At 38.4% G+C, this 27,635-nt stretch overlaps 1 protein-coding gene across 2 annotated transcripts in view; it reads right to left on the minus strand.

The window, feature by feature from the left end:
- Taf3 (TBP-associated factor 3) overlaps positions 1-27,596 on the minus strand; it is a 27,819-nt gene extending 223 nt beyond the window's left edge. The window contains exons 1-10 of one of the 2 annotated variants that reach the window (XM_076173372.1): positions 27,296-27,596; positions 22,871-23,113; positions 21,826-21,961; positions 19,290-21,144; positions 16,221-16,609; positions 7,429-7,452; positions 2,636-2,988; positions 1,833-2,017; positions 1,200-1,300; positions 1-228 (exon numbers count right to left, since the gene is read on the minus strand). The exon at positions 1-228 is cut by the window's left edge and continues 223 nt beyond it. In XM_076173372.1, the coding sequence (XP_076029487.1) occupies positions 93-228; positions 1,200-1,300; positions 1,833-2,017; positions 2,636-2,988; positions 7,429-7,452; positions 16,221-16,609; positions 19,290-21,144; positions 21,826-21,961; positions 22,871-23,113; positions 27,296-27,461 (3,588 nt within the window). In that variant the 5' untranslated portion in view covers positions 27,462-27,596 and the 3' untranslated portion in view covers positions 1-92. The remainder of the gene's footprint in view (positions 229-1,199; positions 1,301-1,832; positions 2,018-2,635; positions 2,989-7,428; positions 7,453-16,220; positions 16,610-19,289; positions 21,145-21,825; positions 21,962-22,870; positions 23,114-27,295) is intronic. The other variant, XM_076173373.1, reaches the window with a different exon arrangement.
- Positions 27,597-27,635: the final 39 nt, after the last annotated feature.

Raw genomic sequence — 27,635 nt, forward strand, 5'->3', positions numbered from 1 at the left:
TAAATTACTATTTTACAGCAAACTTGTACTAACAGCATAAAATCTTGGTTAATAATCCATTAATATGGATAATATTTGCACAATTTCTATATCTACATTTTTTTCTTCCGTCCACGCTTCTTCTTCTCTGGATTAATCCCACGCTGCTGTTGCTGCCGCTTAGAGATGCATCTTGAACAATACCAGTTCTCATCTTCTTTTGGTGGAACTTGAATACCAACACAAACCCTGTTTGATAAAAGAGAAAACAGAAATTATAAAAAATTAATATATACATATAATACCAAGGGCCTTTTTCCCCTTACAAAGGAGGTAGCCAGAGTCAAAAGACATATCCACTCCCACCCATTTCATTCTCACCCACTCGCACTCCCTTCACCACCCCTCTTTTCTTGGCTCCTCCTGGATGGCAGGCCATTCCTGCATCTCGCCTATTGCCCTGGGTCAGAAGCAATGCAGTAAGACACAGCACATCCAAAACAAGGATGCTTCATTTAATCGGCGACCCCACTCTTTGTCACCGTATACAGAAAAAGAGAAGATGGGAAGAAACCCCTTTGGGCTGCATCAGAATATCATTCACATATAACCCTCTTCTTTATGTAAAGAAGTGGGGGGGGAGGAGGAGGTTAACCTGTTCCATATGATGATGTCTATGTAGGTGTCATGAGGCACGAGTGGGTATATGAGGATTCCGGTGACAGTGTTTTGATTACATTTATTTTGTAGTTGCAGCTGAGTGACCCATAAATTCTGTGAACTGGTTTGATTACTTTTTCTGTGTTTATTATTACTCTAAGTGAAAGAACAAGTAACACAGCAGTGACTTTGTATTAATGTGAGTAGTGTGATGCATCGTACATAAGGCATCCGATGCTGTGTGTGAGAATTTGACTTGTATTGAAGAGGTTAAAGTTGATAGAGAAAAATCTTGGGCTCAATCCAGAGACTGACTGCCAACCCTTTAGGGCTGCACCTCCAGATGGAAGTGAAGGTGTTGACAGACTTTGAAGATTGGCAACAAGATTTTTCTCCCTAATGTCTGTGTAGCAGGACCATCCCTAGCAGTTCCCTGGCATTGGTCCCTCCTGGGAAACAAGTATAAGGAGAAGTCAGTTGAAACACTGACTTATGAATACAATCAAATTTCTAAATCTAGAAAACACACTACTTCATGCAGTTCAAGTATCAATACTGACCAGTGATACCAATCATCACATGTGTCACAGCCAATCATGGGAGTGCCGTCATCCTGCTTGCCACATGTTGGGCAAATCCAAACCTCATTGCCTTGATCATCCTGAAATTTATAGAGCCAGTGTAGTGGAAAGGTTAGCAAAGCAAAAAGTATGAAATTTAATGTAAGCCATGTTTTCAAGCCAATGATGGTACATACATGTTATACATGCATATATATCCTAGAAGAATACCATGTTGAATACAGGATTTGAGAAAGTCAACAGTGACAAAAGCATTGTTAAACATGTACTAAAGCTTTTATTTATCTCTAATAGTATGCTTTAGTATGTATAAGATTGTATATGTATATATAAGATAAGTATGTATATATATAGTATGTATAAGATTGAGTCAGCCTGACAGCCATTTTGAACTATTAATCTCTTTTAATTCTCCAAGACATCTTCCAACTGTATGCAGTCATCCTCAATTAGATAAGGAAGAATAACAATAAGGAACATCTAGGTCAGACCACCATACAGCCTTGAATCACCTCTACTCTGAATTTGCACCCACTTAATAATACTTTAGGCCCCAACACACATCTACACAGTCCTAAAATCACTCCAACACACAATGGGGAGTAGGCATACCACAAAATGTCCAATGGGCCCAACAGTTTCTGTTACGAGGCCTTTCTGTTGCTTCTGTGGTTGTGGAGGTTCTTTTTTCTTCGGAGGTTCTTGACTAGGAAGCGATGGTGATGGGGTTGAAACAGAAGGAATTTCTTTTGTCTTTTTTTCTTTCTTCTCTTTCTTTTCTTTTGATTTTTTGTTTCCTAGAATGAAAATAAAAGGAAATGTTACTTTACATTAAACAACTTTGGAATGAGATAATAAAGTAGGTGAGCATTTAAATATAAAACCCAATTATGAGACATTTCTGGGTAAACAAGAGAACCTGACTCAATAAGGTGACGAAAATCAAATTTTCTAATTTTGGAACACAATAAAATACCCACTGTCTTTACAATATCCTACTTTGCTCTCCATGCTGTGATTACAGGCTGATGTGCTACTCTTATCTTAATTTCCAATTTGGATATGACAGTATCAGTAAAAGTGCAGTGCTAGAATCCTCTTTACAGATGTTATCATGCCTTCACTTTTTGTACGAGAACAATACAGAGTGGGGGAATCCCAAATGCCCTCCCCCCTTCCACTTCATCCCAGTTAGTTACCTTCATGACATGCATGGTATTATGATGAGGTCATTCCCCTCTACTACTGCTACCACAGAGAGACCAGGAAGAGGTTTCCTTTATGAACAGATTTTAATCTCTAACATACACAAATGATGTATGGCTCTGGTCTGTAGGGGCACCTCACAACAGTCCCTGAAGTCTTGACTGGATGTTTTGTTTTGTTTTTAAGGAAGAGGATATGAAAAAACATACCTGTTTGCTTCTTCTCTTCTGAAGGCTTGCTTGGTCCTAACTTCATTGTTGGCACTGAAATTGACTGCTGTTGTGGCTGCTGTTGTTGTTGCTGTTGCTGTTGTTGTTGCTGCTGAAGCTGCTGCTGTTGCTGTTGTTGTAGCTGTTGTTGTTGAAGCTGCTGTTGTTGTTGTTGCTGCTGCTGTTGCAGCTGCTGCTCTTTCTTCTGTGATCCTCTTGGTTGCCTAGTTATCAAGGGCAATATCTTTGCAATTTCAGGGGGGGACACTGGTGCATCATCTCTAGATGATGATGCACTAGAAAAACTTTTCTCTTCTTCCATCTTGCTGGGTTTGAAGACTGGTTTGATGACCCTGAAGAAAAGAGGAAATAACATAATTATTCCAATGCAAAGTTAGTCTTCTTATAGTACATTAACCTTTGCAACAGAAAAAAAATAAATAATGCTTGTTCTACTCTCCTCCATATAACAGGGATGGCTGGGTCAAAGTACACACACATAAAAAAAAAAATAGATTTAATTATGCCTCTGTCTCATCACCCCAGAGAGAAAGGAATCCCCATTATATTGCTTGGGTAAACATAGTATCATAAAGCACAGCTCCTCTACAGCAAGGCCCAACTGTCAAAGTACCCCCACTGCCTCACCATACAGATGGGGTGAACTTCCACTTGATCTGCATCATACATTCAACCAATCATGATCTCCCTGCTCTATTGACAAACCACATGTATCCAAAGCTCTTTTCACCCCAGCCACCCATCTCATTCTAGGTTTTCCTGTTGAACTCACTCCATTTGTTTCCGCTTTTCACATCCTTTGCTTGTCTTCCTTCATTAATTCTTTTCATTTACCCAAACCACGGTATCACTTTCTTTGAATATCCATTCTCTCCCTCAACACAACACTCCTCACTCTATCCATTCCTAAAACACCAAAACATTCCTAACTATCCATTCGCAAAATACCTATCATATTTTTCAAACAAATAATTTTAAAAACATTTAATCTATTCATTTTTGTCTCTCTTATATTCCAAGTCTACTCTATACCACACCATATGCACAACCACTTCTTTACACAACCTTCTCTTTGCATTCATCCCCAAACAAGGAGATCTATTGGCCATTTACAGAATCATGAAAGGCATAGAAGTCCTTGACAGAGAAGACTTATTAAAGTGGGATCAAATAAAAACAAGAGGACATGAAAAGAAACCCAAAAAGGATAGTGATAGAAGAGATCTGAAAAGAAACAGTTTCCCACACAAAGTGGTGGATGTCTAGAACAAATTGGATGAGATGGTGGTGTGTGCAAACACCATACAAGAATTTAAGAACAAACTAGATGCTGAGAGATACAAAGATGGGTCACTATGAGCATAGCTCCCCTTCCCATATAATACAACTAGGTAAACTAATACTTGATACTTTTCATTCCACCCAGCTATATAATTGTTTCCTTGACTCTCTAGCTCACCTTTTACCACTATGTTTGACCCTAGACAATTTCTCTACACTATTTCAAGCACATCGCCATTCACACTTACATTCAACCTGTTACCTAGTGCATCTCATCACTTTACTTTTACCCACATTTGCTTGTAAGTTGTAACACAGCAGTGACTGAGGCAAATCAAAATGGCAGCCTACCCTTAGAAATTATCATTGACACTGCTCACCACAGAGAGCCATGAACTGATGAAACATCTCTGTAAAACTCAATTGCCACTTTCTTCCACTGAATAACAACCCTAAAATCCTATCTCTCACTTTAGAAATACAAATCCTTCAGCTCACATATCAAGGACCTAACAATAAATCAACATGAAAATAGACATACTAACATCAGCAATATAAATCACAGGACAGGTAATTGTCAATTTACAAGTGATGTGACATAACCACTTCACTAATGACCTCTTTGTCTGCATTATTATTCATACACCATGCAGTATATGATATTGTAAAAAACTGTTTGAACACAATCTGTTGGTGTGGTGTCATAACACACACACACACACACACACTTCATGTGTTGCCTGCTCATAAAAAATAAAAAATAATAATAATAATAATAAAAAAAATAAATAAAAAAATAAATAAAGTAAAATAGAATAAAATCAAATCACAACAAAGGTGTTGTCAGAGGCATTTTCTATGGTCAACAAAACTCTTTTTACCCTTGAAAACATGGACTTGAATGTTGAAAGATTTGCCAAAATTGATCAACAGATGAGAGAAATCGAGTTGCTACTGGAAAATTTATGGTAAAGAAATAACTGTTCTGACAAAACTTAGAATGTTTTTCATCAAAATACCTTGAGTCCCATCTCCCACTCTCCGATTTTTCATACCTAGCTTCAAATTCATGTGCAGTTCAAACTTTGTCTACCTTCTTGGTTTCCAATTATCATATTTAGTTTTGAATTCATGTATTGTTCCAGCCTGGGCTAAATCATCTAAGCAATTCCAAGTATCTATGCATCTTCATAAAAACATAAGAATATAAGAATGAAGGAGACTACACGGGGCCATAAGGCTTACACTAGGTAGTTCTATGCCCATTACCACCTATCATCCACATCCATAAAGTTATCCAAACTTCTCTTAAAACAACCAATTGTTTTAGCACTCCCCACACAGTTACTAAGTCTATTCCATTCATTAACCTATTGGTAAACCAGTTCTTGCCTATTTCCTTCTTAAATATAAATTTGTCCAATTTAAATACATTACTGTGAGTCGTGCCCTGCTGTCTTGATATGATGACCTTGTCTGAATCACCATTGTTAAAGCCCTTGACCCACTTGAACACCTCTATTAGATGTATTCTATTATATATCTATATAATGGCATCCCAACAACTATAAAAATTACATGTAATCTCCAACTTTGTAGTAACAAAGTAACAAATGATTAACCAAATGCAATAGAAACTATCATATACATAAAAGCTTGAAAATTATAAGGCAACATTTACATACATACATATACCAAGGCTTTTTCCCCCTTACAAGGGAGGTAGCCAAAAAAGAAAAGGCATAAAATCATTCCCATCCATTCCATCCCTGAATACACTCCACACCCCTCCACCCTCCCTCTCATCTTAGCACCTCCTGGATGATGGGTCATCCCTGCATCTTGTCCACTGCCCTGGGTCAGAAGCAGTGTCACAAGACACAGCACATCCACAGCAAGGCCGCTTCATTAAATTGGCGACCCACCCTCTCCGTCCTCCCATGCATAAAGGAGAAGACGGGGAGAAATCCCTTCGGGCTGCGTCAAAATTTGCTCACACATACTATCTCACCCCCCATCCACCTGCCCATTCCACCTCATGCATCACAACATCATCCATATACAACCATTCTCCATTCACCCCCGTCTTCTGTCCTCTCCCGTCCTTCCTCAACAGACATTCCCCTCTTCCCCAAAGCCCCCTTCACCCCATCCATCCACCTCATCCTAGGATGTCCCTTCATGTTCACTCCCTCCACATCTGCCTTCCATACCTCTTTTACTAGTCTTTCTTCACTCATTCTTTCCATGTGTCCAAACCATCCTCATACTCTTTCATCAACCCTATCTCCCAACCCCCTTTCCACCCGTTCTCCTCCTCACTTGCTCATTTCTCACTCTATCCAGCCTAGTAACCCCCATCAATCTTCTCAGACACCTCATCTCAAACACATTCAAACTCCTTCTCTCTTGCTCTCTTATATTCCATGTTTCTGCCCCATACAGTGCTGTTGGCACAATCACTCCTTCATACAGCATCCATTCCCAAATGTCTATTCCTCATTACACTTTTTAATCCACCATGGCATTTACTCGAAAATGATAAGGCAACATTTGCAGTTTAAAATAAGTCATACTAAAATAATGTACTACTGAAAAATATATCTTTCCTAAATAATATATCTTCTTCAATTTCTTGGATGTTGGATTTTTCAATAAAAGCTTATAAAATTAATTATCCAAATAAAAGTTACAAATACAATTATGGAAGTGATGTAAATGATTCCAACATTTTCTAGTTATAAATAGTCATTTGCATTAATCAATAACAACATAATATTTCTTTAAAATCAAATCACTAAGATTACAAGATAAATGGCCACCCTTAAATATTAGTAAATGTTCATGCAGTGAAAATATGAGGTGCTATCATAAAATTTCTAAACTCACGCTACAGCACAATAAAATAATTTAATACAACAATGTGCCATCAAATAGTGGTACTTGGCAGCCTTCTAAGTTGTGTACTATGTGACAAGGTGCTAAGAGAGTGTATGATTATGCTTTGCTTCCTTAATTACCAATTGTTTCATAACTTTCTCATTACTGAGAATGAGCGAGAAACAATCCACCACAACAATGCTCAAATGTTCATCAAAGTACATATTTTTTTTTTACCATAAACAAAATGTTTGCTGTCCCTCACCCATCCTATTCTCCTGACCTGGGCATCTGACACTTTTCTCCTCTGCAGAATGAAATTGATGCAATGAAGCTACAGATATGACATCAGTGTGAAGAATTAAGTCACTATAATTGTGCTAAACAATCTGAAAAATACCTTTTAGGTGTTTCAACAACCACTTGGACCAAATGAAATCCCAAGGGGGACTATTTTGAGGAAGATGGTAGCCACTAATAGCTCAGATTAGTGTATAATTTTTCATAGGGTAGTTTGGAAACTTCCTGATTGCACCATGTAACTTATAAAACTTATACCTAAAATCTTATATGGCATATAGAACTCTGTATCATCCCAATTCAGGTCTTACCTTCCAATATTCATTCCATAATGGCTGAATGAGAATTTTTAAGGGATAAATATGAAAAAATATTCAAGGGATCAATACAAATATTACATAGGGTACAAATGACAAGTCAAAATGTGGCTTTAGTGTTATAGCTCCCAAATTATATAAAAAAAACATCCTCAACTTGAATTGATACAATAAAAACCCTTCAGCATGTTACTAAAAAGAAAATCTTGATGTGGATCTACTATCACTAATATGACACCAGGCCAACAACTATGAATAAGGACATAGAGGACAAAGATGGAGGGGGAAGGTTATTTATAACAACAAAGTTTATTATAATATCATCATATGGTATAATTAAATGCTCTTTAGTTTGGCCTTCTTCCTACACAATGAGAAGAACACAGAAATTCTAGAGGAAGAGGAGGGATCTTAGCTGTAGGCCTGTATGTCCTCAATTTTAATAAAATCTTTAAAAAACAGCTTAACTGTAAATTAATATGTTCTAAATTATATTCTATTTAAGCAATACTGACCTGCTGTAAAAGAGTGAATGATGTATACAAATCTACAGCAGCCAAGAAGAAATAAGTGCTTATATTTTTCTTAACACTATGAATTATGTATCTTAATGAAATGGAATATCAAGGGGTAGCTTTCCTCATAACCCTAGTTTACAAGATTGATGTTACTATTGACAACCCTATTAAAAGAAGATCTAGAAACTATCCTAATTAAACACTACTTTTGCAGTACTTTACAAAGGGAACAAAACTGAATTTTAAAACATTCAATTATCCATAATCAAGCTTACATTATCTGGATACAAATGAGGCCCCCACAAATGAGACTGGATAATCTAGTTTGCAAATGCTTTTTACTAAAGAAAGAAAGAAAGAAAAAAATCCAGACGTGCAAGAACTCACGGTTACCTTTAAACAGCCTAAACATGCGATCACTCAACTTAGTTCTATTATCAATTAAAATATACTTCCAGAACTTAAGCAAGAAGTTGCCTTGGATGACCAAAACTATTTTATTTTACTGGTAAAGATGCATAATAAAGATCAAAATTCAAATGCAAAGTACCTAAAAATAAAGTGTTTTTCATAATCAAAACATTAACCATAACAACAGCCATGATATAATTCTCCTCCTTCAGTTTGGACATTCATGCTGATAAGATATTTTAGGACATAACATTCATGATTAATCTAAAAGACTTAAAGATAATGAATCTTTTTTCTTTCAACAAAAGAAGAAAAAGCAAGCCTGAAAAAGGAATTAATGCATTTGTACACCAGTGAATGACTTTATGCCAGAGTAATTCTACAATATTTTCTTTCACATCAACAGTCACATTTCTAATGTATTTTATTTATTGATTTATTCTTTACATTACTTTTTTTCCAGCTTTTTTTCATGACTGCATGTGAAGAGTGCTGCCCTATAAGTGACTATTGTACAACTTTTTTGTCCCTGGAGTCTAGTTGTTTTGGGTTACTTTGCACTGTCTGCCTACTAAGAAGTTTGCTGATCATTTCTTTTGTCACTGTTATGGACATGTGGAAAGAAATTAAGAGAGGAAGAGGAAGAAATCAAGTGGAGAAGAAAAGGTAAAAGGTGCAGGCAGAGAGATGATAATGGAAGAGATGTAAAAGGAAGATGGGCAGTATTTTAGGGAGTTGCTAAATGTGAAGGAGGATAGGGAGGGAAAGGTAGTTGCAGGGGGAAGCACTAAGAAAATGACAGATGGGTGAGGAAAATGGAGGAGAAATAAGGAAAGATGAAGTGAAGGCAATTGTTAAGGTGATGAGAGTAGTAAGGCACATGAGTTGGATGGGTGTCATGAAGAATGTCTAAAAAAAGGAGGTACAGTGATGGTGTACTGGCTGGTGAGGTTATTTAATGTTTGTTTAAGAGAGAGTTGAGTGCTGGAGGACTGGAGGAGTGCCTGTATAGTTCCACTTTATGAGGGAAAAGGGCACAAGTGTGAGTGTAGTAGTTTCAGAGGGATCAGTTTGTTAAGTGTAGTTGGGAAGGCTTATGGGAGGATCTTGATTGAGAGGATTAGGAGAGGAACAGAGGGAGTAATTGGTGAAGAGAAATGTGGATTTAGGACTGGTCAGAGTTGTGTGGATCAGATTTTTGTGGTAAGACAGATATATGAAAAAGCTCCAGGTAAAGTTAAGGATGTTTTTTGGGCTTTTATGGATTTGGAAAAAGGGTTATGACAGAGTATACAGGAAGGCACTGTGGAAGGTATTGCACATATATATGGGATAGGAGGAAAGCTGTTAAGAGCAATCAAGACTTTTTAGGACAGTGAGTGGTTTGAGGTAAAGGTGGGACTTCGCCAGGGATGTGTTATGCCGCCTTGGCTGTTCAATTTATACATGGATGGGGTGGTCCAAGAGGTAAATGCAAAGGTAATGGGTTGGGGGTTGGAGATTGTCAAAGAAAATGGAGAAAAGTGGGAGATAAGCCAGTTGCTGTTTGCTGATGACACTGTGCTTGTAGCAGGATCAGAGGAGGGATTAAGGAAGTTAGTGACAGTGTTTGGGAAGGTGTGCTAAAGAAGGAAGTTGAAGATGAATGTGGGTAAAAGTAAGGTGATGAGATGTACAAGGGGAGAAAGTGGCAGCAGACTGGAAGTGAGTATTAAGGGAGAAAGACTGGAGAAAGTAGATAGTTTTAGATACTTGGGTGAGAATATGGCAGGGAAGGGGGGAGTGGAAGTGGTGGTAGAATGTAGATTGAGAGAAACAAGTAAATGCCTTGGGGGATTAAAAAGCATATTAAGAAATAGACATTTGGAAATGGATGCTCAGGGGAGATTGTATGTAGGAGTGATTGTGCCAACAGCACTGTATGGGGCAGAAACATGGAACATAAGAGAGGAAGAGAGGAGGAGTTTGAATGTGTTTGAGATGAGGTGTCTGAGAAATATGATAGGGGTTACTAGGCTGGATAAAGTGAGAAACGAGGTGAGGAGTAGAACAGGGATGGAAAGGGAGTTGTTGTTGTTGTTGTTATCGTTCCCTAGACTGTCTCTCCGAGCAGTCCCGTCTCCCCAAGGGAGTTGGGAGATAGGGTTGAAGAAAGAGTATTGGAATGATTTGGACACATGGAAAGAATGAGTGAAAAAAGATTAGTAAAAGAGATATGGAAGGCTGAAGTAGAAGGAATGAAGATGAGGGGGCAACCAAGGATGAGATGGATGGGAAAGAGGGTAATGTCTGTTGTGGAAGGAAGAGAGAAGACAGAAGATAGGGGTGAATGGAGATTGGTTATATATGGATGATGCTGTGATGCATGAAAGGGAGTGGGTGGAGGATGGGGGCATGAGGGGAAATAGAGGAGGGTTGCCAATTTAATGAAACAGCCTTGCTGTGGATGTGACACTGCTTCTGACCCAGGGCAGTGGGTGAGATGCAGGGATGACCCATCATCTAGGAAGAGCCAAGATAAGAGGGAGGGAGGGGAGGGTGCATGGGAGTGGAGTATATGGGGATGGAATGGGAGGGAGTGGATTTTAAGCCTTTGTTTTTTGGCTACCTCCCTTGTAAGCGGGAAAAAGCCTTAGGTATATGTATGTATGGGTATTTGTGACTATGATCTTGGGAGAAGCAAGTAAATGCCTTCGGGAATTAAAAGTGTCATGAGAAACAGGCATCTGGGAATGGATGCAAAGAGTAGATTGTATGAAGGGATGATTGTGCCGATGGCTTTGTATGGGTCAGAGACTTGGAATTTAAAAGAGGCAGAGAAGAAAAGTTTGAATGTGTTTGCGATGAAATGTCTGAGAAGTATGGTAGGGGTTACTAGGTTGGACTGAGTGAAAAATGAGGTGAGGAGGAGAGTGGGAATGGAAAAGGAGATGGCAGATAGGGCTGATGAAAGAATATTGGGATGGTTTGGACACATGGAAAGAATGAATGAAGAAAGATTAGTAAAGGTGTGGAAGGTATAGGTAGAGGGAGGGAATTTGAGGGGACAACCAAGGATGAGATGGATGGATGGGTTGCGAGGGGCATTGAGCAAGAGGAGAATATTTGTTGAGCAAGGGAGTGAGAAGGCAGGAGATAGGGATGAGTGGAGAGTAGCTGTGTATAGATGATACTGTTATGCAAGGAAGGGAGGGATGGGAGATGTGGGGTAGGGGGTGCTTATGTGTGATTGATATTTTGATGCAACCTAAAAGGATTTCTCCCAGTCTTCTCTTTTTCTGCTTGAGGAGATGGACAGAGGGGTTGCTGATTAAATGAAGCAGCCTTGCTGTTGATGTACTGGAAACTGGCTATGGCCATCAGTTCACCCCAAAGTCACATAATGCTGCATACCATTAAGATGCCAGCATATAAAAGTTCATATGTGGAATCTTACATCATTGTGTGGTTCAATATGTACCCATGAGGTTCCTTCATGATTAATGTCCTTTATTCAAAACCCTGGGCCTAGTCACTGAGTGCCTGTCCATGGGGCTGAAAAATTATGGAAGAATTTTTGTCTCTGACAAGCAGGAGTTTTTGCCTCTTGGAGAATAGCGTCACTTCATGCAAGCATTTGAAGTTGTCACAAGAATTTTCATGGTGAGAGAGAGAGAAAAAAATTCATGCACTATCTAAACTCATAACAAGAAAAAACAAAGACTAAATCTGTATAAAAAATGCCACATTTCAAAATACTAGCCGATCCCAAAAATTTAGCCATATTTATATATAAAGGTTGTTTCACCTTCATAACAAGGGTGACCCTACCAAGGCATACACCCACCCTTCACCCATCCCACACCCATCAAACGTCCACTTGTTGTCCCTTTTACTCTAGTTCCTTGTTGACAAGGAATCATCCCTGTCCCATCCACCTTCACAACAGGGTCCAACTGCCTATGCTTGTTTACCCCCACTGCTTCATAACATGGCACCCTTCCTAAATACTGAGAGCTCACCACTTCCTCCAGCTTCTCTCCTTTAAGACCTACCTCCAATTCACTGCCACCCTCTCCCCTAGTACATCTCATTGTCTCACTGTTACCCCCATTTACTTTTCATCTTTCTCCTCTCACAAACCCTCCCAAACACTGCTGCTACCTGTTTCAGACCCTCCTCTAACTCAGCCACAACCACACTGCCAAACAATTAATAAATGTCATACCTCCCACATCCTTCTACTTTCACTTATATATATATATATATATACAGGTAAACGTCGACTTACGATGGCCGCGACTTACGATTGTTCGACTTTACGATGACGACGACGACGACGACGATATGATAATTTAACCCCTTCTATACGGTGCCGCACACGTATGCGTCATGAGGAGCAAGTGGATTCGCGACGCTGCCATATCGGCGTCTTGATTATATTTATTGTAGTCGCCCCTGTGTTTTTACATTCTCTCAAATGATTCATTCTCTGTGGTTTTCAAAATTCGCGGGTGAAAGAGAGAACGATCAATATAAGCGGTGACTATATTTTATGATGCGAGTATTATTACGTCACGTCGTACGGCTGGCATTGGCTGCTGCCCGCGAGATTTAAGTCCCGTACTGAAAATACATATTATAGTGTTTGAATATGGTAAAAAGGATAAAAATGATTAAATAAACTACTGTACATGTTTAATAGGCTATATTCAGTATCTCTGGTGGTTAATATACAGGTAGGCTAGGTACAGTGACCACGGAACAGAGTGGGGATCGACTTACGATGAGATCGTCTTACGATGGCTCTATCGAAACCTAATGCCATCGTAAGTCGACGTTTACCTGTATATATATATACAAACAAATATACATACATATATACAGGGGGTCACCGCAATTCGAATTATCGCAAATTCGACAATAGCTAATTTATACCCAACCCTCAAGGTTCGACAGCCAGGCTCGACAATTCAACATTCAAATCTCACGCGGCACGCACCCGGTCGAATTTGCCGCCACTCCCAATGCGCCACTCTGTCTCACTCTCGCCCCAGCCATCATCGAGGCAAGCCACGCTCCGCTGTTCCACCTACACCATGCCGCGCAAATCCACCTCCGGCCCTACCCCTAAGAAACACACTTTCCTGCCTTTCAAAGATAAGCTTGAGCTTATAAAGAAAGTGTGAGGTATGGCTCATTCTGCCATTCAGTGGAAATGGGTGTCCCGAGATCAACAGTATCAACGATTTGGAAGAACAGGGACAAGTACCGCCAGGCCGCTGTATCAACATCTTCCATGACTTCCCTTGTTCTCCGTGGCTCAAGGGACTCCTGTCTCGACACGATGGAGGACATGTTGATCAAGTGGATAGAGGACAGGACACAACGCAAGATGCCGATCAGCATGGGGCTCGTGCAGGAGCATGCCTTGTCACTGTGGGAGGACTTGCAGGCCACAACATCAACCACCAAAAATGTACTGTACAGCAGCTTCATGTGTTTAATAAACAAAATTAGATATAAATGAAGCCTTTAATATTACTGATTTAGTCTAAGTTAGTGTTTTTTAGAGGTCATAGTGATATTTTGGGGGGGTCTGGGCTGGAGGTCGGTCCCTATCCCCCCTAATTACAATGTATTCCTATGGGAAAAACTGCATCATGATTCGACAAAACCCAGGTTCGACCGATGATAGACCGCCCCATCCCTGTCGAATTGCGGTGACCCCCTGTATATATGTATGTATGTATATATGTATGTATGTATGTATATATATATATATATATATATATATATATATATATATATATATATATATATATATATATATATATACTTATAAAAATTCTGAAAATCTTGTTTGTATCTTGCTTGCTTGCTTGAAACTGTCACCCAGCCAATCAGAAGAAGAGATATGACATCACGACTGAGGACCAGCCAATCAGAAGAAGAGATATGACGTCACGACTGAGGAACAGCCCAGAAGAAGAGATGTGATGTCATGACTGAGGACCAGCCAATCAGAAGAAGAGATATGACATCACGACTGAGGACTAGCCAATCAGAAGAGACATGATGTCACAACATCACCTCTGTGGGTCCTAAGGAACCCCAGTTCTGAGCGCGTGACATCACGACTACTAATTTTCCAATTTGCCAAATTTTTAATTTCCAATTTTCCGATTACATATTTTCTGACCATTGATATTCAAAATTTTCATATTCATTATTTAAAAGTAGAGCCAACTCCTGAATTAGCATCTATGAGGCATAATGAGTATATTAGAATATTACGTAGTGTTTCAAGCAACGACGACATGTCACAATTTTCCAATTACATATTTTCTGACCATTAATATCTAAAAAATTTATATTCAATATTTAAAAGTATAGTCAACTCCTGAATTAGCATCTACAAGGCATAATGAGTATATCAGAATATTACGAACCGTATAATTCATATGATGCTTAGTGTTCCAAGCAACGACGACATGACATCACAATCTTCTAATTCCAAGATTGAAAATTGTTTTATCTGCCATGACCATTTGTAAGTCTCAAGGACAGACTTTTCAGAAAGTTTTAGTTTATCTAGATAAACCTGTATTTCAGCATGGACATTATATGTTGTGCTGGGTAGAGTTAAGCAAAAGGAAAATATCAAAGTGTTTTTAAATCATTCCAATTGTACAAAGAATGTTGTAAATATAAGAGCATTGATAGTATGTATGTGTGTATATATATATATATATATATCCCAATATGTTTCTTTCCCCTCATATGTGAGATAGCCAGCCAAGGTCATGCATCCACCCTTTATCCATCCCACTCCCATCCATTACCCATTTCCCTTTCATCTTAGCTACTCATGGATAATGGGTCATCCCTGTCTCCTGTCCAATGCTTGGGTCAGAGGTACAGCAAGACATCCATGGCAGGGCCAGCCGATTAATTTACACGACAACCCTCCCTCCTCATCACCTCATAAAAATAGGAAAATCTCTTAGGGGTGCATCAATCTACATTCCATTCACAACCATTCTCTGCACACATCTATCTCTTCCCTTCTCCCTTCCCTTACCAAAAGACATTCCCCTTTTACTCAAATTCCCCTCCACCCTATCCATCCATCTCCGTCTTGGTCTTCCCCTCAAGTTCACTCTGTCCTCCTCTACCTTCCACACTCTTTTTGCTAGTTTTTCCTTATCTGGTTTCTCCCTGTGCCCAAACCATTCCAATATTCTTCTATCTACCCTATATACCAGTTCCCTTTCCATGCCTGCTCTCCTCACTTCTCTATCTATCCTTGTAACCCACCATACTTCTCAGACACTTCATCTCAAACACATTTGATTTTCTCCTCTCTGCCTCACTTAAGTTCCAAGTCTTTGCCCCTTACAGTGTTGTAGGCTCATTGCATGCATCCTCAGATGCCTATTTCTCATAAAAAAAATTATTCACCCAAGATATCTACTTGCTCTCCTCACTCTACAGTATATTTCTACCCCCACTCCTCCATTACCTGCTACATGTGACTAAATTTCTAAAACTATCCACTTCCTCTAACCTCTCTCCTTTCAGACTTACCTCTAGCTTACTAGGGGTTTAGAGCTGGTGAGTGAGAGTGGAGGGAAGTGGAAGGTGAACCAGTTATTTGCAGATGACTACACACTTATGGCTAAGTCAGAGGTAAGATCATTTCATTATCACATGAACATCATTCAATGAGAAACACAGTGATGTAGACACTTTCATTAACATGCATAAATAAGCAGAAGAAGAGCAATGAAACACAAAATGTTGGGGGTTAGTCTGTACATGCAAACTTATGCTGGGAAAGTACACATGGAAACAATCAAGACATAGATTACTCACAACTTGGGAGTGGGAGCCTGTGGTGGCTCTGGCTGAGATGGCTGATGAGGTGGAGTTGGAGTTGAGGTGGGCGTATTCAGTTTCACTGTAATTTTAGGAAGTCCACTGTCATCCTTAGCCTTCTCCTTCTTCTCTTTCTTTCTGTCCTTCTTCTCCTGTTTTTGCTTCTCTTTCTTATCCACCTTTTCTTTTTCCTTCTCTTTGTCCTTTTTATCTTTCTTTTTCCTACCTTTCTCCTTCTCTTTCTCCTTTTCCTTTTCTTTCTCCTTCTCTTTCTCCTTTTCTTTCTCCTTCTCTTTCTCTTTTTCCTTTTCTTTCTCCTTTTCTTTTTCTTTTTCTCTTTCTTTTTCCTTTTCTTTCTCTTTCTTCTCTTTCTTGTGTTCTTTTTTCTGAAAGGAGAACCCAGGAAATTAAAAACAGTAACCATGATTCAATGGTATCTATAGAATTACAAGACCCATTACTAAAATGTAATTTGAATCTTATATTCATACATCAACATATATATATATATATATATATATATACACCAAGGGCCCTTTTCCCTTAATAAAAGGAGAGTTGGGGGTGTCAGTAAATGTACACATCCATTCCATATACACTGAAACCTATTTAATACATCAACATACAAACTTATATATACCAAAAGGCCCTTTCCTTTATTAGGGGGGGTAAGTCAAATCACATAGTCACCCTTCACCAATCCAAAATATATTTGTTGGCCTTTCTATCTTAGCTCCTTTTGGATGAAGGGCCATCCCTGTCCCCTCCCTACTACTTGGATCAGAGGTAACATATCAAGACAAGAGCACCTCCACAGCAGAGCCTAACAACCAAAGCTAGCTTACTCCCATTTCATTACACGGCAACCCTATCCATCCATCCATCCACTCGAGAAATTACAAAACAAACAAGGAGACATTGTTTTTGGCCATGTCAGTTTCTCATCCATTCAAAACCATTCTCCACACACACATATCTCTTGCCCTCTCCCTTCCTTGCTCAACAGACATTCCTCTTACACTTTACAAAGGATTACAAAGGCAAAGCATGCCGACAGGAGACCTTTTGATCCATATCTAGGTCGGATGAAAAAAAAAAAAAAAAAAAAAAAAAAAAAAAAAAAAAAAAAAAATTCATATTAATAATAAATTAAAACTATAACAATGTAAATAACAATTAAAATACATAAATAAATGCATTGGTATAGTTGAATAACAAACAAACAGGTAAATAGTAAATGATAATAAATTGACATATAACTAATAATAAATGAAAATCAGACAGACAAATTATAACAAAACAAAAACAAATAATATAACCTAAATTATAATAATTACAGCATCTTACTTAGGTATTTATCTAAATGATTCTTAAAGCTTCGAACTGAACTACATTGCACTACCTGTGCAGGAAGTTTATTCCATTCATTAACTACACGGTTGGCAAAGTTGTTTCTACCTACTTCCAAATTGAATCTATTTCCGGACAGTTTGAGACCATTGTTTCTTGTCTGATTCTCATTCAATGTGAAAATTTTGTCACTTTTGATGTTGTCAATTCCCTTTAAAATCTTAAAGACCTGTATCAAGTCACCTCTGAGTCTACGCTTTTTTAGGGAAAACAGATTTATGTGCTTAAGTCGATTTTCGTATGATTTATTTTTGATATTTGGAATCAGTTTTGTGGCTCGCCGTTGTACCTTTTCCAGTCTGTCAATGTCTTTAATGAGATTCGGTGACCATACGGAAACAGCATATTCCAAATGTGGACGAACTAACGATTTATATAGCTTGTTAATGAGTGATGGACTTTTGAAATCAAAAGATCGCGCAATCAATCCCAGAATCTTATTTGCTTTCTCAGAGGCTGAAATACACTGCTTGGATGATTTGAGGTCGTTACTGATAATTACGCCGAGATCTTTTTCACTATCCACTTTTGTTAACGAATTTCCAAATAACTTGTAATCGTACTTACTGTTATTTTTACCTATGTGCATTACCTTGCATTTACTTGTGTTAAATTTCATTAGCCACTTTTCAGACCATTGCTGTAATTGATCTAAATCTTCTTGAATATCTAATTGGTTTGAGTGATCATTTGCCACTCCGCACAGTTTTGTATCATCAGCAAATTTGGAAACAGTAGATTTTAGTCCATTGTCTATATCATTTATATATACTATGAATAGAAGTGGCCCAAGAACGGAACCCTGAGGAACTCCATCCATCTCATTCTGTCTTTTTCTGAAGTTCAGTTCACTCCATCCACCTCTGCCTTCCAGTCTTTCTATTTGTCTTTCTACACTGATTCCTTATGCCCAAACCATCCCAGTATATTTTGATCAACCCTATCTGTCAGCTCATCTGTCCCCAAACTCTGCCTCACCTCTTTATTTCAACTCTATCCATCCTTGTAACCCCCACCATAATTCTTAATCACTCCATCTCTAACATATTTAGGCTCTTCCTTTCTGCCTCCATACAGTTCTATAAGCACAATCACCCCTTCATACAGTCTTTTCTTTCCATTCATCTCCAAATACCTATTTCCCTTGACACTTTGCAATTCCCCTCAGACATATTTTTGCTTTATAAAGAATACATACATACATACATATACCAAGGCTTTTTCCCCCTTACAAGGGAGGTAGCCAAAAAGGAAAAGGCATAAAATCATTTCCACCCATTCCATCCCTGAATACACTCCACACCCCTCCACCCTCCCTCTCATCTTAGCACCTCCTGGATGATGGGTCATCCCTGCACCTTGTCCACTGCCCTGGGTCAGAAGCAGTGTCGCAAGACACAACACATCCACAGCAAGGCTGCTTCATTAAATCAGCGACCCACCCTCTCCGTCCCCCCCATGCATAAAGGAGAAGACGGGGAGAAATCCCTTCAGGCTTCGTCAAAATTTGCTCACACATACTACCTCACCCCCCATATCTAGACACTCTATAAAATGGAAAAAACTACCACATAACCTAGTGCAAAAATTCAAGGGCACTGATGACAGATACATCTTTATATTTTTCTCTAAAAATGTATAAACAATAGGACTAACCTTTTCTTTCTCCATCTTATCTGGTTTTATCTTCTGAGGTGGTGGCACTGGAGGTGGGGAATGTATAACAGGCGTTCTGGGACGTGGTGGTGTTCTTGCCCTCATAGATGGTGACGGTGTTCGTACGGGGGAGGGTTCTGGTGAATGACGACGGAAGAGAGTGGGAGGTTGAGGACTGGTGGAATCTCTCTCGTGTCTGGGTGTAAGAGGTCGATCTAAGCTTTTAGCATCATCATCATCAAGGCAGTGCAGATCATCATCATCTGGTAATCCACATTTTGTACCCCGACTGTCTGGCCTGGTTAAGAAGGGTGGTGGAAGACGCATATCAGACAGATGAGGAGGTAATCCAGGTCTTGGTGGTCCACCATACGGAGGCAGGAAGGGGAATCTTGAAAATGGAGGGATGAAACTTGGTGCATTTGGGAACGGTGGAAGTGGAGGAAGTGGAAAAGATGACGATGCTGTTTCATCTTGGATGACATTGACCTCTGGTGTTTTAGGTCGATCTGGAGTTTCTGACTCTGAGAGAGTTCGTTCCCTAAACTTGGCTGGGCTAAGTCTTGCTCCTTTCGGTGATTTTGACCTTGCTTTCCGATTCTTTTTCTCCTTAGTCTTCTCTTTTCCCTTTTTCTTTTCTGGAACTTTTTTCGCTGCCATAACTGAAATTTCTGGAGTCTTTGGAGTTGAAGGTGTTCCAGGAGGTGATAAGTCATCATCATACATAGAAATATCTCTTGGTGATCTTGGACTTAGCCCCATTCTCACCACCTTATCTATTGTATCATCTATTTTGCGACTGGACTCTTCAGACAACACATATTCTTCAGTGGGAGACTTTCGGGCCTCTTTGTGTATTAGAGCCTTGAGTGGGCTCTCATCAATCATCAAATCAGGTGAACTATCTCTTGACTGGTGAGGCTCCCTTTCACATCCAGATCTTTCGTGTTCTTTCAAATCACCTTTGGTCTTACTGAATTTCTTGAAAATACTTAGCTTAGACTTTCCTTCCAGACACTGAACCTTATCCAAAAGTAACTGTTCTTCCTTTACTTTATTTGGAGGTGGAATGTGGGTGATTGTGACAGACAGTGAAGCTGCTAAAGCATCCACAAGTGCTTTATCTCCTTCCCTCTCCCTATCTCTCTCCTTTTTCTCTTTCTTTCCGTTATCTTTCAATTTCTTTGCATCTTTGTTTTTCTTATTTGGTTCTTTTTCCTTTTTGACTTTGTTCTTTTTCTCCCCATCTCCCTTCTCCTTGGTACTAGATTTTTTCTCACTTTCCAACTTGGGTGCTTTGGGAGACTTTGAAACTTTGGATTTAGGAGTTGGCATCTTCAACCTGGGTGCACCTCCCATCCCACTTACACCAGGACCCTTTAATGGCGACTCACTGCTTTTTATGACAGGCTTTGGTGGTCCCTTAACACTAGTCTTTGTCAACACCTTCCCAAGGTTTTTACTTGGTGTTATCTTAGTCTCTGTTCCTGGTTTCTTGGATTTAGTGGGTTTAGTTGGTTTGATAGGTTTACCTTTAATCTTTTCCCTATTACTTTTTGGATTCTTGGGTAGTTTAGGAATTTTGGGCATTTTGGGCATCTTGGATTTCATAGGGCCTGAAGATCCACCACCCCCTTGAATATTCTTATGCTTGATGATCTCCTTCATGGAGGCCTTTTTCTTGATACCTGAGGGAAGCCCTGCTGGAGAGACACATCGCTGGGATGACATTGGAATATTGGGCAGTTTAGCCTCTGGTAGTTTCCCCTCTCTGGCCGGTGAAATGAAGCCAGAAGTGGTCATCATGACACTAATAAGTTCACGCACCGGTTGCCCTTCTTCCTCCAGATTGTACCTGGCAAAAGAAGCATGATCATTAATGTTAAATGATGACTAAACACATATATATATATATATAAAACAGGGAAATAATCCTGACAAAACAATCTCAGAGAGTAGGTTATGTCAAACATATTACTACAGTACCCTTTTGCAATATAAATCTGCAACTAATATATTGGATGAAACAATGTCATTGAGTAGGGTCAAAACTATTATATTTAATGTTGGCAATTTATGTTTATTCCTTTAAAACATAACCTGACCTGTGCCTTGCTACAATGACCTTGATCTGAGCAATGTGGTGGACAAAGATCCTTCATCCACAATATGCTCACATGGGAAGGGTATTAAAAGAGTTTAGTGTATGTGTGTGCTTTGATTCAACCATCCCCTCTTTTAAAGTATGTGTGTATGATTCACCATGGTATTGGATCACGTGTTGGACTCATGATCAACAGCTATTTCCCTCCTGGAAGAGAACTCAGAGCTCACACATGACTGATCCATGGGTAATGCTATGACCTTACACACACACACACCCCAACTCCCTGCTCATGAGAGTTGGAGTAATAACTTGCAACACAGCATTACTAAAATAATTTCAGCCCTGGGCAGGATTCGAACCCAGACTGCCATAGCGGCGGCTGGGAACTCTACCACTGAGACAACCCCCCTACTTAATGCTGTATCTTACTTGGTTTTCTTGCTTGGAGAAGTCTCTGAATCTGATGGTCTCTTTGTTGCTCCACTTGGTGTTGTGGCCAGAGGGGGCGTAGATGTATCTCCTCCCATCTCTTCAGTCCCATTCACCTTAATATCATACTCCTCATCTGATGCAACAATGAAAATGGTTATATAACATTACTGGTGTGAAACATGCTAACACCATTTTTTTTATAATACAATGAACTTGAGAACTGAATGTAAATATTTTAGAATCACATCAAAACCTAGTTCTTCAAAACCTCTACTCAAGTGACTGGCCCCTAAACTGACCAGAAAAAAAAAACTGCCTAATGGTGTTCATAAAAAATCTCTTTGAGGAAACACAAGGCTAATGGCTTTATTTAGAACAGTCTTAACCCCTAAATTATGGTGATAGCCCCTTAACTTAAACAAAATCATATGCTGTTAGTTAAAATGAAATTCATAAAGGGCATCACTATGCCAATGAGGTCAAGATAACATAAACAATGACACATTCTAAGAAGGTCCATACAACAAACCTAACATGCCCACTTCTGTTGAAATTATGTATATGTACAAAATATATATGACACCTCTAGTTAATCTAATGTACCAATGATAGGAGCCTGCAGGAGGTGGATCTCCAAGACAAGCATTAAAGGGAAACATCTCCCCACCATTCCTCTTCAAACACCACCACCATCCTCGCCTCTATACAAAGGGCACAGCCCCAGAAAGAGTCTATACTAATACAACACGTCTCTTCATAAAGCAATATATGAGAGAATCCAAGCCCAAGGACCACAGTCAGCTCCTATGATGTTGTGGATTTTCAGTCAGTAAAACTGAGGGCAACAATTGATTAAGTGATGCTCTACAGTCAAGGTATGTGAAACTTTCCAAGACTATCCTTGCCACATGCAGGGACAGACTAAATTATGTCATCTGGTAAATCACAAAATGTCTGAACCCTGACCCTGACTCAAGAGATTTAACAATACTTTTAGTTAATTATATGTAATCTAATACAACAAAAAAGAAAATCCTCTTACCCTCCTTTTCTGGATACATAGGTGGGAGATGTTCATGGATGTGTATTGGACGGGAAAGAATTTCCCGGGCTCCAGGTTTGAGAAAATTGAGATTGGAGGACCTCAGTACAGGAAACTGAGGCACGTTGTTGGGGAAGGGTTGACATTCTACTGAATTGAAATATTCCTCTAACTCCGAGATAGAAATGCCAACATCTCTCAAGGCCAGCCCTAGGTCATCCAGGTTGGCATCTGTTCTCCCAACTGCAAGAAATGTATAAAAATTATAATAACAGTAATAATAATGATAGTCACACTAAAAATAATCTGAATGATATGGAAATAACTATCCAGGATGCAACACTTCACCTCATACTATACAACACATTATGGAAGACTGCATTGTACACAATCATCCATGCCAACAATACAACTCTTTAAAGGATTTGTGAAAAAAACCTGTTCCAGCTGTGGCATTCCTCAAGGAGACGGGAATGATGAAGAGCTAAATGAAGCTGGAAAAAAAAAAATATCTTGGGACAGTCATGTTTTTCTAAAAATGTGAAGTTATTTTTGTAAGGTACAGGAACAAAACCACTGCAGACAGACATCTCAAAAATGTGTTTACATTATGAAACAATTTGCTGACACGTGTAAGAAAGACAAAAATGGTGGTCTTGAACAACAAAAGTTGGTAGTGGAAAAACCTGCTCTACAGAGCAATGCTTTGACTTTAATATTATAGCATTACAATGGAAAACAAACATAAATGTAAAGCTATTTGGTAAAAATTATTATGAACAACATTGCACCTTTATGTAAAAAATCTATAATTTTAAAAACCAAAAGTGCTTGTGTGGTTTCCGATGTTTTTTAGTATAATTTCTTTGGAAAAAGTAAGTTTATTAAAAACAAAACAAAACAATAGTGTAAGATTACTGCCCCAAAACAGATAAATACTGGTAAAGTTAGCTTATGTTAGGTCAGGTCAAGTCAGGTCTGGTTAGGATATGACAACAAATAGGTATTTATAGTTTTGGATGATCACCATTTCTTTGTTTTGCTCTTAATAGATCTATTCTAATTAAACAAACTATGCTAATATCACAAATTGTACATCGTCCACCTGAGAAACTCACATTTATCATAAATTATACCAAATAGTTTTGCTTTTACATATATTTTACATCATGATTCTATAATCTCATGATCAAAATGCCATCTAGTATGCATTTTTCCCAATATGTATGTATGTATGTGTGTGCATGTATATATATGTATATATATATATATATATATATATATATATATATATATATATATATATATATATACATATATATGTATATATATATATATAAAAATAAGCAGTAGCTATGCTGCCCAGGCTGCCCATGGGTGTTTGACTTCCAGCAGTGCTTGGTCTGTTCTCGGACACTTAGCACCCTGGCCTAGGGCCTTTGTTATGAATAGATTTGGGTAGAAAATAAAAGAGAATGGCAACAATACACCTTTAAGCAGACAGAAAACACCTTACATGATAATTTGGCATTCTTGTGCTAAATTCGATACCATCATCATCAGTGTCATCAGCATCTTCCTGAACTTCCAAAAACCCTTACATGATATGGCACCAACATGTCCCAAAGAGTTCCCTTTCCAGTGCATCCCAGACTCATCAAAAACTTGGAGATTTCTCATAGAATATTAAAAAAAGTATTAGACAAAATTTTGTACAGCCAAGTTTTCATGTGAAGACCATCATTTTTATCATCCTTCCAAATGTCAAGAATTCTTTTTCTAAATGTCAGCATATTATTTTTTAGACAGTTCCTATTTAAGGTAGGTGTGCCCCTGTACTTCATGAAATCAATGGTAAGACAAAAATTATGCTAGCCTGACCAGCCAGAACTGCAAGCTTCCAACCGTGTGTTCTCTGTCCTCATGAAGACAGCGAAAGAAAGTTCAATAATAATGACATTTCTCTAATAAAAGGTATTTTCTACATTAGTTTATGCATTGGTGACACAATCAGCAGCTAGCAAGTATTATATATTTTTATCATGGGTTTAAATCCTACTCTTCTCTCTGATTCCCAGCTGTGACTATTACCTGCCCATAGTCTAAACACATAGGGCAAAGGTGATGGCTTCAGCTGCATCTACATGCCTCCTGGTGTGTCCTCCTCACATTTTCCTAGGTTTGTTTTAGTTAAAGTTAGGTTTGACTAGGTTAAATTAGGTTAGGTTACCATCCCAAAAGTAAACATTTCCCATTTTCTTGGACATTTTCAATGTGGAAACATTAGTATGTGCTCCATATATGTACATACATTTATTAGTGGTTTTGGACAATTTCTTATTGAAATATTTATTTTGAATGCATGGTTCTTAAAAAAAAAAAAAAGCCATACATACCCTATGCTTACAACAACAAAAAAAAAAAAAAAAAAAAAAAAAAGTTTTGCTATTCATATTCTTTTTGTTCATTCCCCCCATTCAAAATCACAATTTCCAAATATGGTCCCTAAGACTGTTGGGATTCGGGGTTGGGTCTTTAAACAAAACAAGTGATCTTATTCATAGAAACAATGGCATATTCATATCATCAAGAAATTATGGTAAAATGTTTTCAACAATATGTGATAGGGAGTGTCACTGCAAAGCTTGCACTGCCTGGGAATCAAACCCAGGACCTCCCACTGTCTGGGCAGGCATGCTTACCAATTACACCACGGTCCCCTCCACTGACCACTTGCGTATCTCCCTCTCCTGGGACTGACAGTCTAAGTATGGGTAAATTTTTAGAAGTGCACACCTACGTGATATAGCAATAGAAAATGAAATAATAATTTTGTAAATTATAATACACCAATGTAATATACATTATTCTTGGTGGAAATTAATGATAGAAAGGGATGCTAGAAGCTATAAACAAACAAATGTAGCTGCTTCAATTGGTCGAGATGCCATCTTTGTTTTAGTAGAGGTGGAGGATGAAGAAATTAAAGTATGATAAATTCATCTATTCTAACCTACCTAACCCACCTTACCTTACCTAACCTCCTCACCTAACACAACCTCCTAACCTAACATAACCTCCTACCCTACCTAACCTGCATTTAGTAATGCAGTATCTATAATTCTGGAGGTCATCACTGCCATCGTCTCCAACCTCCAAATCTATCAAAACAAATATGGTGTCTAAATGAGTCGAAGTGGCTTCATTCAATTCTTTACAGGTTTTAGCAACATTTTCTGGGTATTATTGTAGTTGAGCACACCTACACGATATAGCATTAGAAAATGAAATATTAATTTTATAAATTATACTACATGAACGCAATATACAATTTTCTTGGCAGAAATAAAAACACAAAAAATCTTCCTTCATAATAAATTTACTAGTGAACAAAGCCACTAGGATATGGTACTAACGCCATGCCAGTACAATAACTATCAGACGACTGCTTTCACATTGTGGACTGGGTGTTCTCCAACTCCAGGTGATGTTAATAAGTGCTGTTACAAAGACAATAGGGCTTCCTTGGACTTCATAAGAGAACACGGGGTTCTGCCATCGTCTGTTAATTGCCCGAGGTACGATAACAATCAGACCATCAGCATCCGTGACGATGATGACCTGGATAATCATTAGAATTTGGGGTACAAAATTACTAAATATTGGTTAGATTAGGTAGATTAGGTTAGGTTTGATCTATTATAATTTACAAAATAATTAATTTTCTATTGCTATATCACGTAGTTGTGCACAACTAAAATTTAACCATTTTCTGATATTGATTTCTGCCAAGAAAAATATTTATCACATTGATGTATCATAATTTACAAAATATTTAATTTTCTAATGCCAAACCACATAGGTGTGCACTTCTAAAAAAAAAAAAATACCCAGGTATGTGCACCACTGCAGGATCCTACTCACTGGACCATGTACAATACGGAGCATCACTGCAAAGCTGGCACCACCTGGTAATCAAACCTGGGACCTCCCACTGTCCAAACAGATGTGCTTACTGATTACACAAGTCACCTCCAATGACCACTCACACAAACACAAAATAAGCTTGATGGTGTTCCCAATTCTTAACCTATTTGTTACTCAATATCTGGAATAAATACATCTTTTAAGGACTACAAATGAAAAAGGCAACTTCTACAACCTGAAAACAGCAACTTCAATCTTACCTAAAATCAAATAATGCTGGTATTTAATGTTGTTAACTTCTGACGATTTGTTACTGAACATAATATCACTTGAGAAACAAGTTATATTAAAAGCAAAAAATTAAATAGAAAAGGTGAAACCAATTATTGCCCGCACCCTTAATTTTTTATTTTTTAATAGGAACTTGAGTATGGCTTGTAACAGGTACAATATTATAAATCTATAATAATCACAGAATAATGGCAATTGCATACTTACAGTGTTCTGTATACCGATGGGTTAGACGACATAGCTCAGTGAGGTATCGATGAAGAATATCTACAAAGACGTCAAGCGGAGTTGAACATATTCCTTGAAACCCTATTGTTTGACACAACTGTGCAATGGTAACTTTGAGTACCTCTGCTTTAAAAGTGCCCGACATTATGAACACAAGTTTCACTGGCTACTCTGGAATTTCCTAGGCTTCAATGACACTAGAAATATACCATGTAGTTGGTAAATGTTCAGTTTTTCTGAAGTTCATCTCGGCGTCAAAAATGGTTACCGCTGTGTACGATCGGAGGATGTAAATATACATTCCTTTAGACTTAGCTTA

The sequence above is a fragment of the Oratosquilla oratoria genome, chromosome 34, assembly GCF_046742065.1.
Source record: "Oratosquilla oratoria isolate Oo_2021 chromosome 34, ASM4674206v1, whole genome shotgun sequence".
NCBI lineage: Eukaryota > Metazoa > Arthropoda > Malacostraca > Stomatopoda > Squillidae > Oratosquilla > Oratosquilla oratoria.